Consider the following 14102-nt stretch of genomic DNA (forward strand, 5'->3'; position numbering starts at 1 on the left):
GCTGCGGCTGTTCTTGCGTAACTCTCTCTGATTGCCAAGAATTATTGGCATCAGGTAGGGTCTTCCACTTGATACTAAGATGTTATGAGATATTGGGGAGAGAGAGAGAGAGCAAGAGAGTGAGAGCTTCAGAGCTGAAAGCTTGAGAGCTGAGTTGCAATAGAAGAGTGTAAAGAGTACAACTCAAAGAGTGAGAGATAAGGTTTTGTCCTAGTGGCAAAACCTTAGTAGTCACTAACCATAGTTAATGAACTAACTGCGGTTAGGGGGAAAAACCTCTTAAAGAGGGAAAAGTGTCCCTAACTAGCTTATTAAATTACATTGGTCACTGCTGAATTATATCTATAATTCTAACACCCCCCTGCAGTGCCAATGTCATGTACAAGGCTGATCAATCACCAAACGGATATAAGTTCAGGGCACTACGAAATGCCTCAAACTTTTCACGTGGTAGTGCTTTGGTGAAAATATCTGCAACGTTGTCATGTGTGGACACAAAGATCATACTGATCTCTCCTGCATGCAACTTCTCTCTGACGTAGTGATAGTGAACCTCAATGTGCTTCGTGCGAGCATGAAACACTGGATTCTTTGCCACTGCAATGACACTCCGACTATCAGTGAGAATTGGAGAAGGACCCTCCAAAGACAGATGAAGATCAGCAAATAGACGTCGCAGCCAGACACATTCAACTGTTGCTGTGAAAGCTGCCCTGTACTCAGCTTCACATGATGAGGTAGCCACTGTAGATTGTTTCTTGCTCAGCCAGGAAATGCAAGATTTACCCAAAAAGAACAATTGCCACTAGTGGACTGCCTAGTGTCATAATCACCAGCCCAATCTGAATCACTGTAGGCATGCATCTGCAAGTCACCCTCCCTGGGAAATAGCAAGCCAAAAGACTTCGTGCCCTGCAAATAACGGAAGATGCGCTTAACTGCCTGCCAATGCATAGTTTTTGGGCTGTGCATGTACCTGCTCACCTGAGATACTACAAACTGAATATCAGGTCTAGTGTTGCAGAGATATATGAGGCATCCAACAGCCTGACTGTAAAGTGTGGCATCAACTAATTCTCCTGCATCATGCATTGTGAGTTTCAGCCCCGGCTCCATGGGAGTGGCTATGGGCTTACAATCATGCACGTTAAATCTGTCCAAGAGTTTCTGCACATACTTGGACTGAGACATAATAGTGCCACGTGTCTCATGAGAGAACTGGATCCCCAAATAAAAGTGAAGCAGCCCCAAATCTGACATGTCAAAGTTGGTCTGCAAATCAGCTTTGAAATCTGCAATTTTGTCTTCATTGGACCCTGTGAGCAGTAAGTCATCGACATAAAGAAGGATGACTAAAATTTCCCCCCCATCCATCTTGATGTAGAGGGTGCTCTCAGTAGGACTATTGTGCAGCCCCTTGCTGGTCAAAAAGGCATGAATCTTGGCATACCATGCACGAGGGGCCTGTTTCAACCCATACAAAGCTTTGTTTAGCTTGCATACCTGAAGTGCATTTGCTGTAATTTCAAATCCTAGAGGTTGTTTGACATACACCTCTTCCAGCAAGTCTCCATTTAAGAAGGTTGTTTTTATGTCCAACTGATGAACATTCCACTCAAAATGTGCAGCCATTGCAATAACTGATCGGATGGTGGTCATTCGGGTTGTAGGAGCGAATGTCTCCTCATAATCTATGCCCTTTTTCTGAGCATAGCCTTTAGCAACCAGCCTTGCCTTGTATCTGTCAATGGAGCCATCTGGCTTCCGTTTGACCTTGAAAACCCATCGTGTGCCAATGGCATGTTTACCTGGTGGCAAGTCTACAACATCCCAAGTCTGATTTTTTTCAATGGACTGCAACTCATCGTGCATGGCATTCATCCAATGCACATTGTCCTTTGCCTCTTCGAATGTGGCAGGCTCCTCCTCATCAAGAAGAGTACCTGCATATGCTGATTCCACTGAATTAGCACCTTCCATGTGCCTTGCTGCACTGCGAGTCCTGCCAGGTAATGGAGCATCAATTTTACTCTCCCTGAGAGTCTGTAACAGCCAGTTTGGGACTGTTTTTGCTGCATGTATGTCTGCAATTTCTTGCTGCACCACCTGTTCCACTGCCTGTGGAGGTGGCAAGACATCCTGTGGCGGAACTAAAGCATCGGGAGGTGGCTGTAAATTCTGATTTGCATCAGAAATATCAGCAGGGGAACCCAAGGCAATGGGTAGCAACCCCTCAAAGACATCCTCTGAAGAAGACATTTGAAATTCAGCCTGAGTATGAGCTGAATTTTCTGCAAATATCACATCTCTACTGACAATGATCTTGCGTGTAGCAGGATTGTAGAGACGGTACCCCTTACTTTCTGCACTGTACCCAACAAATATGCACTTAATGGCCTTATCTGACAACTTGTGCCTGAATTCAACTGGCACATGAGCATAAGCAAGGCATCCAAAGACTCGGAAATGATCCACTGAAGGCTTTCTCCCATTCCAGACCTCATAGGGAGTTTTTGTTTTTAAAGCCTTAGTGGGAGCCCGATTTAAAATGTAATTGGCACACATCAAACCTTCAAGCCAGAATTTGTGAGGCAGGTGTTTGCTTTTCAGCATACATCTGTCCATTTCCATGAGAGTTCTATTTTTCCTCTCACCTTTGCCATTTTGCTGAGGGGTCAGCCTCACTGTGAGCTGATGCACAATACCCTTGCTTTTCAGAAAAGCATCAAAATCTGCAGACACGTATTCCCCACCTCTATCTGTGCGCAATGTCTGTATCTTGAGTCCGATTTTGTTTTCAATCATGGCTGAAAAGTGTTTAAACACCATGAACACTTCTGATTTGCGCTTCAGCCCAAAGACCCAAGTGAAATTGGAGTAATCATCAATAAAGGTAACAAAGTAGAGATGACCACCCAATGATGGAATTTGCAGACAGCTTTAACTGAACCATCCTTTTTGAAGGGGAATCTATGCATCTTGCCTAAAATACACCCTTCACAGGCATGTGGAGGAGGTATCTCAAGAGGTGGCAATGCATCAACCATAGAATGCTTTTGAAGTGTCATCAAGCTGTTGTAATGCATGTGGCCATATCGGGCATGCCATAATTCTGCATTCTGCATGGCAGCAGTAGGGGTAGAAACTGCAAGAGCATGGGCTGCTCTTTTCTCAAAAAGATCAAGCTGAAAAAGCCAACGCAGCAGAGTACCAGATAATCTTAAGGCATAATCATCTTCCTTGTCTCGGACAGCACATTTGTCATCCTCAAAGATGACCTGAAATCCAGCTCTGTTAAGAGTGGACACTGAAAGAAGATTTTTGGTGATACCAGGCACATATAAGACATCTGAAAGTCTGAAAACTGAGCCATCAATGGCAGTAAGCTCAACATCTCCTGTACCACGTACTGAATATGATGAGTTATTGGCACAAGTGACTTTCTTACCAACGGGAGGTGGATGCAAGGAAGTAAAAAGACACTTCCTAGAAGTGATATGCTTGGATGCACCGCTGTCAAAATACCAAGTGTTCAGTGTTTCATTGACACTGAAAGCAGATGCATCCTTAGAAGAGTCATAACTGCAAGTCAAAAATGCATACGTATCATCATTACAAGTGGTTGTACTATCCCGAGCATCTGGAGCAGCCAGCCTAGAATCTAAAATGCAAGATAAAAAGGCATAATCCTGTCCAACAAAGTTGGCTACAGCATCCCCACTGTTAGATGCATGAGGAGCTGAATCTGAAACAGCCATACCGGAGCTGTTTTTCTTCTCTTTTGCAAGCCTTTTCTTGCATTTTGCAATGTGATGACCTGGCTTTTTGTAGTAATGACAAAAACCTTTCTTCTTGGGCTTACTTGCATCATTTTTAGCCTTTTGTGAAGGCTGTCTTGACCCACTGAAAGGCTGATTTACTGATGTCTTTGCCTGTCCCTTTGTTTTTTATTTAAACTTTGAGAGCATGGCTTGTTCACCTGCACGTGAAACCAAGTTTTTCCTGGTCTCCTCTTCCTGAAGCAGAAGTCCTATCAACTCATGAAAAGTGAGAGGATTTGCACCCCCCCTCAATGATAAGTTCAACGAGGTATGAAAGCTGAGATAAGACTCAGGAAGAGAGTTCAGAGTGGTAGTAATCATCTCTGAATCAGGAATAATCTCATCTATGTTCAATAATTGCTCTCTGAGATCATGTAGCTTTGTGAGGTGGACTGACATGGAGTCACCCTCTTCCATATGTGTATTACTTAACTCTCTTTTCAAGAAAGATACCCTTGCATCATTCCGGGCTGCATACATGCTTTCTAAAATATCCCACGCTGCCTTCGAGGTCTTACACGACCGGATATGCGGAATGATAAATCTTTTCACTGAAAGAGAGATGCATGACAAAGCTAAGGCATCCCGTGAATCCCATCTCTTCTGCTCTGGAGTAGTGGCTATAGCTGCACCAACAACTTGTTCTGCAGCTGCACCCTGTGCACGACCTCTTCCACCTCCTTGCTGAGGAGGGGTATTAGGTGCCATACCTGCTGGTCAGATCTCACCCCCATTCACATAATCCCATAAATTGCGAGAAATCAGAATATTGCGTATCATAAAACTCCAAAGGGAGTAGTTGGTACCATCCAACTTGTCTTCCTGTGAAAGACCACCGAACTGGAAGTCATTCTGATTTTGCTGGGCCATATCTGAGAAAGAGATTTAAGCAGACACAAAACTGAATTCCCTTACTGGGAATGAAATGCACAACTCCCAAAAAACACAGCCAAGCACTGGCTGTAAATGCAACTCAGATTTCTGCACTTGCACTGTCAGCAATCTGTCCAAGCATCAAAAACTCTCCAGAATCTGCCAAAAGTGCTGCAAAACATTTCAAGAAAGGCAGTATGAACTGAAATCTCCAAAAATTGCTCTCCCAACACAAAAGCCTCAAAATAGGCCCGAAATTGCAACCAGAAAGGGGCAAATTGATCAAAAGCCCCAAATGTTGTAAGAATTGCGCTCTGTCTGCAAAAGCCCCAAATTTCACTGCGAAATTGCAGTGTAATTACAAAATCCCCAAATTTCTTCAAGAAATTGTACTGCAGAATCAAAAGCCCCAAATTTCGAGCTTGAAATTGCAACCAGAGAGGGGCATAAGCTCAGAAAGCCCCAAATTTTGCAATTTCAGCAGAAAGCCCCAAATTTCAGACCAAATCTGCAATGTTTGCTCCAAGTGTAGCTCCGAATCTACAAATTGATTGCAATGTCTGCAACAAACAGGATGCCCCAAATTCTTCCAAAAAACTGAGCCAAACAATGGCTGTCTGCAAGATGTGCCTGCCTAAGATCACCTGCAAACTGTACGGACAGATAGTACGAAACTGTCAGTCCGTCTGTACCGCAGTTTGTACGGAAATGTACGGAAGATGTGTGAACAACCGTACGTACTGTACGGCAAGCAGCATCCAACGAGTACGGAGGACTGCAAATGTACGGCGCCACACGTGCGGTACGAAAACACAGATCCAATACGGGCGAGCTAGTACGGAAGATCGACACCTGCGGGTACAGTACGAAAGAGGTACGTGCTGGTACGGACGACTTATACGCAAAAGCTGTACAGAATGTACAGCGAACGTACGGACAACGATGCAGAGGGTACGACCGGTATGGAATGCACAGGTACGGTGGGTATGGCTGAGTACGGGCAGGTACAGGCGAGTGGCGCAGGGTACGGATTCCGTACAGTCGTACGGACTGTACGGACAGTCGTTTGACTGCTTCGAGCAGGTACGGGTCAAACTTCGAGCAGGTACGGACGGCAGGATGAAGCAGCAGAAGCACGAATTGTACGGGCACAAGCAGCTTGGACTGAAGGCAAGAGCTCAACAAGGAAGGAGTAGGGAGCAGGATCAGCCTGCTCTGATACCAAATGTGAGATATTGGGGAGAGAGAGAGAGAGAGAGCAAGAGAGTGAGAGCTTGAGAGCTGAGTTGCAATAAAAGAGTGTAAAGAGTACAACTCAAAGCGTGAGAGATAAGGTTTTGTCCTAGTGACAAAACCTTAGTAGTCACTAACCATAGTTAGTGACCTAACTGCGGTTAGGGGGAAAAACCTCTTAAAGAGGGAAAAGTGCCCCTAACTAGCTTATTAAATTACATTGGTCACAGATGTTTGGTGTAGACTCAATTCCCAAGGAACCAATCCCTCAAATTAGAGGATCCTCCTTCTCCATGGATGGATGCCCACATGAGATTTCAGCAATTTCCCTCCAAGACTACAAATAGTATTAGTACCATTAGGACAATTTAATTCCGATGTTCGCCTTCAAAGAGGCATACGTATGCTTGGGGTCCTCCAGTGCACAAAACCTCCTTTTACAACCAAGTACCTCATGTTCTCACCAGTATCCTTCTTTGGTTGTGTGAGCATCCCACGTGTTCTTTATGGTCAATTGCAGGGAGCTTTTCTTTCTCTAGATCATTGAGTACTTGATAATTTTACCAGCGATGTCCACTATGGACAAACTCATCAATACATGACCTCAAATCTCCTTCCATGGCGCTATTGTAGCAAAATTTTGCAAGCCACATATCCTAAAGACTTATAGCCGTAATGGCACAAGTGCCATAGGTACAAGTCCACCTTACCTTCGCTTTCTCAGACTGGCCATCTGTCCAAAGGTAAGAGAGCCAAGAGCTGCATACAACTCCTGTCGAAAGCAGCCCAAGGATTAGGTATCCTTTTGCTGAAAATTTCTTATAGAAGCCATGGTGCTTAAACCAAAAGAAGCCCATGGTTCTTAAACCAAGGATTTGGTATTCTTTCACTGAAACATTCTTATACAAGCCCATGGTACTTAAACCAAAGATTCGGTATCCTATAGAAGCCCATGGCGCTTAAACCAAAAACTTGGTATTCTTTCATTGAAATTTTCCTATAGAATCCATGGTGCTTAAACACATCATTATTTACGGCCAAACAACCTGAAGATGCTGAATATCGTGTCTTGATGAGAAAAAAATGTGCTTACTTGGTGAGCCTATGAACCACCACATAGATACTATCCCATCCCTTGTTTGTAAGAAGCAACCCTGTGAAGAAATCCATGGTTATGTGTATTCATTTGCCTTTAGGAATTGATAGATCTGCAACAAAACAGTTAGGAACTTGTTATTCACTTTGTTAGGCTGACAGGGTAGGCATTTTGGGTCTTGTTTGAAAACCTCTCTCTAAAGACCTTTACAAAAGAAATCCCTACTTAACATCAGTCATAAGGTTTTGTACCACCCATGTCCTTTCAGGGAAGCCAAATACATCGCTTGCAACACCAATGTCCTATATGTGGAAGCTCAAAGCTAAATAATCTCTCTTTAAACCACAGAAGTCCTTTGCACAACTCAAACTCAATACAATTCTAGCACTAGGCGCATTGCAAATCTGAAAATATAGCTGCTGTCGCAGAAATCTGCATATACTATCCAGTGTGCCATGTACGGATAGCAGAGACAGCAGATAGCATGTATGCGCATGTCTATGATAAGGCATCGGTAATGATGGTTTCTCATGTATATCTAACCAATGTGAAGTCATAGAGCAGCACTAAGGCCAACCTCCTTTCACTCTTAAGAGATAAATTGGATCAATGACAAGCTCAAGTGTCAACCTTGACCTCAAGCATGCTTCATATACAGATAGATGCTATTTCTTCACAGTACATGTAGAATTGCCAACATTTCGCACATACAAATGGGATAAATGACCACCACTCCAACCTCCTTGCCATTGGCATCTATCTCCAAAATCAGTGGTCTAGAAAATTCCGCACATGCAAATACCAAACTGGCATTCTCCAAATCTTCGAGTGGTCTAGAAAATTCTGCACATGCAAATACCAAACTGGCATTCTTCAAATCTTCGAAGCAGGCATGTCCCTCTCTAACCAAAGTTGTGCATCTTTTTTCAAGAGATTCACAACAGGAGCTGCCCTTTTGGCAAAGTATCATATGGCATATTATAAAAGCTTTTGTAAAATGAGGCAAGAGCACCTTCTCTAGGCTCTCAGCCCCTCCCTCAGTCCCTTTCTCTTTCACAATTCTCTCCCTCTCAGGTGCAAATTTTCCAGCCCCTCTCTTCCCTTTTGCTACATTTTTTTGTAGCTCCCTCCTTTCTCTCTTCCTCTCTTTCATTTTACTCAATGGCTACTCCTTGTGGCGTTGAGGCTGACCGTAAGTCTCCTTGGTAGGAGGAGGTCGTTTCCTCGCCAAGTATGACAAGGCGAAGGAAGAAGCAGGACCTGCTGCTTTTGTAAGGCAACAAAGAGTGGAGGCGCAGACCGAGTGCATGCTGGCAGCGAGAGGACACAGCATCACCCCTTCCCTTCAATGCCAGCAACAGACCTCGCACATTTGAAGGCACTTGTAGAGAGATTGGACAATTTTGCAACGCGATCTCTGATTTCTAATCCTTGAGGTCAAGCACCGCCAACCCGAAGTGCAGCAGGTTCTTCCATGTATGGTAGCACACTTGCTTCTATTTCCTCAAGACCTTCTACCTCGTTGTTTGGGAGTGTAGCTTCCACACCTATAGGTGGGGCTACCACACAAGCCCCCAGACTCGTACACACCAACCTTGTGGCATCATGGCATCCTGGGAGAAGGGCATAGATAGATGCAGCAGTGGCTACCTACAGGACAAGCACACAATCCTTACTTGATTACCTTACTTGATTAATATAGTTGAAGCAGATTATAGCATTCAGACCATCATACACTCCTCCCTTATGTGAGGCCCTGCGCACAACAATTTTAAACACAGAGAAACCCACTATAGAGCAGACTTTGAGTCCCATCAAAGACATATGCTGAGATGTGGTATCAATGAAAGATGGATGAAGTGACACTAGGAGCCACTCTATTCAAGGCATTATTGCATACTGTAGAGGGCCAGCTATTTCATTAAAGCTGTTCGCAATTCAGAGGAGGGAAAGTCACCCAAGAGATTGGCTAATGTATGAATGGCCAAGAGATTGGCCAATGTGTGAATGGAGGCCATTGAGTATGTGGGTGCACACAATGTTATTTAGTTTGTTTCCGATGGTGAGAACTCCAACAGGTCAGCAAGGAAGATTCTTGAGGATAAGTACTCTCACATTACTTTCACTCCTTGCACAGCACATTGGCTGAATGATATCCTGAACAACATTGGAAAGTTGGATTGGGTGAAACCTTACATTAAGATTTTCAATCATGTCGTTACTTTCATCAATAAAGCCACTACTGTTGAGATGGGCAATCGTGTTCCATCCATTGAGATGTCAACCATTATGTAATACACTTGGGATTCAAAAGACAAATGACCTTGTATTTGTTAATGCAAACTTGCGTTTGCTTAAGAATTTAGGGTGCAGTGCACTCCTGAACCACACATTGGATTTGACCTGAAGAGAATGATGACAGTGATGCAACAAAGGATGCCCTAAGCATGAGGATGATGATGAAGCCCAGGACCATGATGGTGAGGCTCAGGAGGATGACAAGGGGGAGGCCTCTATCACTATTCCACCTTCAAATCTTTAGGGTTTACTCTCTGTTTTCCCTATATCATGTACATAACTGTCGAGTCAAGTTTTTCCTATTTTGTATTGAAGGCTATAAAGGCCTGAGGCTACAAGCATGGCCTCCTTTTCTTGTATTTTGTATATTGATATGCTCTATGATCTATATTTACTAGTATGATCATCCATTCTCTATGGCACAAGGCAAACATCCATGTGCATTTCAATTGTCTGGGTTTTCAAAAAAGTTTAAAGCTGAGATGGAAAGTTTAAAGCTGTAAAAAAGTGATTTTATTTCATTTTTGACCATTTAGAAGCATGATTTCCTTTCCACTTAATTAATTTGGACTCCAATATCAAAACGCCAGACCAATGTTTTCACATTTTCAAACACCCGGAAACCTTTCTAATTAATCCGATCGGAAGCCTAAATCGCAGTGTAATCACAAGTAAGCTCTCAGCCCATTCAGATCCTTTTGTCAGAAGCAAGCTCTCAGCCCATTCAGTTTCAACATAAAAGCCTGCAGCTTTACACTGAGAATTCTGCAAGCAAATGTAAGACAAACTACAACTCCTCACTATGACTCAATGTTACAGCTTTTCCCCATCTTGTTTTCAGCTCTCCTACAGCTGGGTAAAGAAGAATTGCAGGTCCAAGAGCGACTCTAATCTTACTTCAAAATAATATCTAGTCTGCAGTTGTCAGGCAAAAACCTTTGGGAATATGAGCATCGTCTCACAATGAGAAGCATTCCAATGAGACAACTGCTTTAAGCAGCATGACAATATAGCTTGAAAGGGGTGACCGAGATTACACACAGCCAAATGAAGAATAACACACATGATAAAACCAAGTACATGTAGCTTCCCTGAAACCCCATGCAGCTTCTAAAAAGTAGCTTAATATATAGACTGAAGCACTAGAAACTCTCCACCAGACACTAAACTTTATTGATAACTTTAATGAGCTTGCGAAAGTCCATTTATTGATATAGATGTTCGCAATCTCATGAACCAGGAAAATCTACGGTGCTGACGAATACCCGCACTAGTCTGGCTTCTTTAGACTGGCCCGAAGAAACAGCAGTCTTAAGTAATCCCTGGGCCTGCAAATCAAAAGTTTCAATGCAAGCACAGTTGTTTAAAGTACGGAAAATCTCAGAAAAAAAATCTAAATTTGGTAAAAATATACCTCATCAAGTTGTTCCTCAACTTTGATACTTTCCTTTTGTCCTAAATCATCAAGTGACCCCTGACGTTCAGAAATGGGTGACAAAACATCCACAACCTTCTCCAAGACCTGTACCTTGTCTTCTACAGGCTCTTCAGCATTTTTTTCTATAATATTTTGCTGATTGGGGACGTTTTCAGTGACCAGTTCCATGGTCACTGCTCCATTTTCTGTTACAAGCCTAGTCTTGACTGCTTCAAATTCTAAAGAGTTACCATCAATAGAGTTGAAAAGTGTATCATTTAGATTCACGCTCCCATTCAAGAATGTGTGGGAACTAGCATCATCTGCATCTATACCATTTTTATCCCCTAATATCATGACGTTTGATTCAGGAATTACAGCTGTTGTACTTTGAGAACTAGAGGTCCTAGATTCAATATTCAGTGAGTGGTCTGGAGATTTGCCTTCAAAGGGTGGTAATGAATCATGGTTTGAATTTTTTAATGCCAAATCGATCTCATCCTTGGCTGAAACCATTGCATCTATCCTATCAGAAATTCCTGTGGAACTTTCAAGAGATCTAGTTCTGAAAATATCGCTACCAATGCCATTGGCTTGCGTTGGAGAAACAGATGACCCTGTTGAAATCTTTAGAGAACCATTTTGTCCCTGAATCATGGAAAAAATTTAGGTACAATGTCAGAAAAACAGATGGATACCTAACCAGAATTGTTATCTAAGAGCCCAAGAAACATTAAAAGTTCAAGCATTTCAAATACTTGTAAGAAAAAAAAGAAAAGCTACCTTAGCCAAAGGACTTGTGGCAAGTACTCTCCCGAGAACACCTAAATCTGTAGCTGTAAAGAAACACGAATAGGTATCACTAGTGATCTATTGAATACTTCCCAGTGCAAACATTAGGGAACAATAAACCAAAAGAAAGAAATGAACCAGCCTTTAAAAATGTTAGATAACAAAGACAGCTGCGCTGAGCACTGACCAGTACTCTGCCCCACTAGTAGGTCATCTGTAACCTGCTTAGCTCTTCGATCAACCACCTCAAATAGCTCTACAGATTCACATAAAAGCAGATTATGGTTGATGGCATAAACACTCAGTAAACTTAAATGATTGAGCAAAACTATTCTAGAGGAATTCTGCATATTCATCAATGCAACCAGCCAAAGTGATCAAAGAGACAGCCAGAAAGCATTCTTTAATACTGTAAAAAGTCTGTGTGAAGCCAGGCAGGAATCGACAAGCAGGCATAGCACAGGACATACACACCAACTGTATAAAATGGCATGCTATATCCTCAGCATTGAGATCAAAAAGAGAATGTTCACAAAGAAGACTGAAACGTTATCTGTAACAGTCCTCCTATACAGCTTGAGATCAAGCTGGTTTGATTCTCTACCCAATCATCAGGACATACAGAACACTGACCAGGAAAGTTGCCGTCATCATGGTTGCCCTCGTTCAACGTACGGAACGTTCCGTTCTATTCCGTACGATCCGTACGTTATGTTCTTTTTTTTTAATTTTTTTTTTAAATAAATTTGCGTTCAATTGTTTTGGATGACTGGTTTTGTTATTCGTGGTGGTTCTGCCAAACTGATTTTGGGCCTCCCAAATGGCAAGGTTCCATATAAACCCCCTCTCTCCTCACTATGATCTCACACTAAGCATCTACCTCCGACTCTGAGTCTCGACTCTCCCTTCTCCATCTCCAACAAGTGATGAGGCTCAAGCTGCATCAAGCATCTTCATCTCTCTCCCTCTTTATCTCCATCAAGCACCTATATTACATGTTTGTACAAGTTTTAAAGCTTGTACAAGTACGTACTCCAAAACTCTAAAATCTTAGTCTTTTTTTTTGGGTATTGAACATACCATCGGACGGACGTACGCCTAAGATTTTTTAGTTCGTTTAGTACCGCACTAATATCGAACGGTACGCATCAAACGTGATCGTACGTGTCAACCATGGCCTTGATTTATTCCCTTCCTTGGCATCTGATGTGAGGGCCCATGAGCCTCAAACTATTAGAGCGAGCTGCCAAGCTTGTTGGGGTGTTTGAGCCTAAGTATGCAAGTAAATAATAGCAATCTAGGGGCAACACTTATGGAAACGCATTGACTATGAGAAATGCCCAGAATGCTCGAATGACATGAGAGGAAGGGGGAACAGCCCTATTTCCCAAGTCTTTGACAGTAGGCAGGTTGTAGAATGTCTTGTGTCAAGCTATATCCCACGAATCCGAGAGTATCAGGGAGGAGAACGCCTTATGACAAGCTGTATCTCCTACCAGGTGCCGAATTTGCAGCCAGGAAACCATAGATCAGAAAATCAGACTTCAAAAGGCATATACTACGGCCATCATGGACAGTTGGAAGAGGGCCAATTTATGCTTCAGGTGCAATGCGAAGTGGAATCCCGAGCACAAGGAATTATGCAAAATGAGATTCTAGGACAACCAAGCTCATCACGAATGTGGACTTGCTAGATGGTGAAGAGGAGCTTGTGCATGCTCTTGAGATCCTTGATGTGACTTATGAGAAGAGAGATGGTGCCAAAGATGCACATCAAACTCCAAAGGTTGGAGCCCAAAGATGTTATGTACAAACTACAACTTACAATGTATTATGCACATAGATGGTAGAACATACACTACAAAAAAAGTATTTTTTAATTGATACTAGAAGTACTTTCTATTTGATACTAAGGTGTGGAAAGAGGCAAATTAAATGCCCTCTACAAGGAGACACTGTTTTGGACCAATGAGCTAGCCCAAAGTTGGATGGGGTCTGTATATGCCACAGATCAGGGTAGTGAGTTGTCTTTGATCCAACATTATTAACTTTGGGGCTGGACCAGTCTCGGTGGTGGCTTGCCCCCTATGAGAGGTTAGTTGAATTCGGGTGAGTGGGTCTAGAGCAGGGCACTCAAAGAGGGTTACAGAGGTGCCCTTCTCCTCTTACACCATATGCATCAGCCATCGTCTACAACTAGATGCAGCCACGTGGACCCCTTCGAGAGACTGCCATTGGGTAGAGCAGCAGGTTCCCCAAGAGGTCATTATCAGATTTTGATCTTGCCTGTGGACTAGCCTCCATCTACGGAAGATTGTGGCCACAAGGAACTGCCCATTGGCTTGTGGCGAGTGGGTGGGAGTTGCCAGTATTGTGCAGATAGGGACCTTGAGACGATATTCACACTGCCTGTAGAGCTGTCCTGCAGCACAAAGGATCTAGCAGGGGGCTGTCTAGATCGTGTCTCGGACATAGAGGATGCAACAAGACTTCACCTAGGGCATGACAGCCTGGTTGCTAGCCTTTTTTATAGAGATGGTTTTGCGAGCCAACAGGATTGTAGGACAGAGGG

At 43.1% G+C, this 14102-nt stretch overlaps 1 protein-coding gene across 6 annotated transcripts in view; it reads right to left on the reverse strand.

The window, feature by feature from the left end:
- LOC147880972 (golgin Putative 1) overlaps positions 1–14102 on the reverse strand; it is a 74182-nt gene that overhangs the window by 51418 nt on the left and 8662 nt on the right. For all 6 annotated transcript variants that reach the window (XM_087369714.1, XM_087369717.1, XM_087369715.1 and 3 more), the window contains exons 2-5: positions 11718–11786; positions 11522–11574; positions 10736–11386; positions 10587–10649 (exon numbers count right to left, since the gene is read on the reverse strand). In XM_087369714.1, coding sequence (XP_087225840.1) covers positions 10587–10649; positions 10736–11386; positions 11522–11574; positions 11718–11786 — 836 coding nt within the window. The remainder of the gene's footprint in view (positions 1–10586; positions 10650–10735; positions 11387–11521; positions 11575–11717; positions 11787–14102) is intronic.

The sequence above is a fragment of the Dipteris shenzhenensis genome, chromosome 31 (assembly GCF_047967505.1).
Source record: "Dipteris shenzhenensis isolate YYH24624 ecotype China chromosome 31, Dip_SZ_1.0, whole genome shotgun sequence".
NCBI classification, from domain to species: domain Eukaryota; kingdom Viridiplantae; phylum Streptophyta; class Polypodiopsida; order Gleicheniales; family Dipteridaceae; genus Dipteris; species Dipteris shenzhenensis.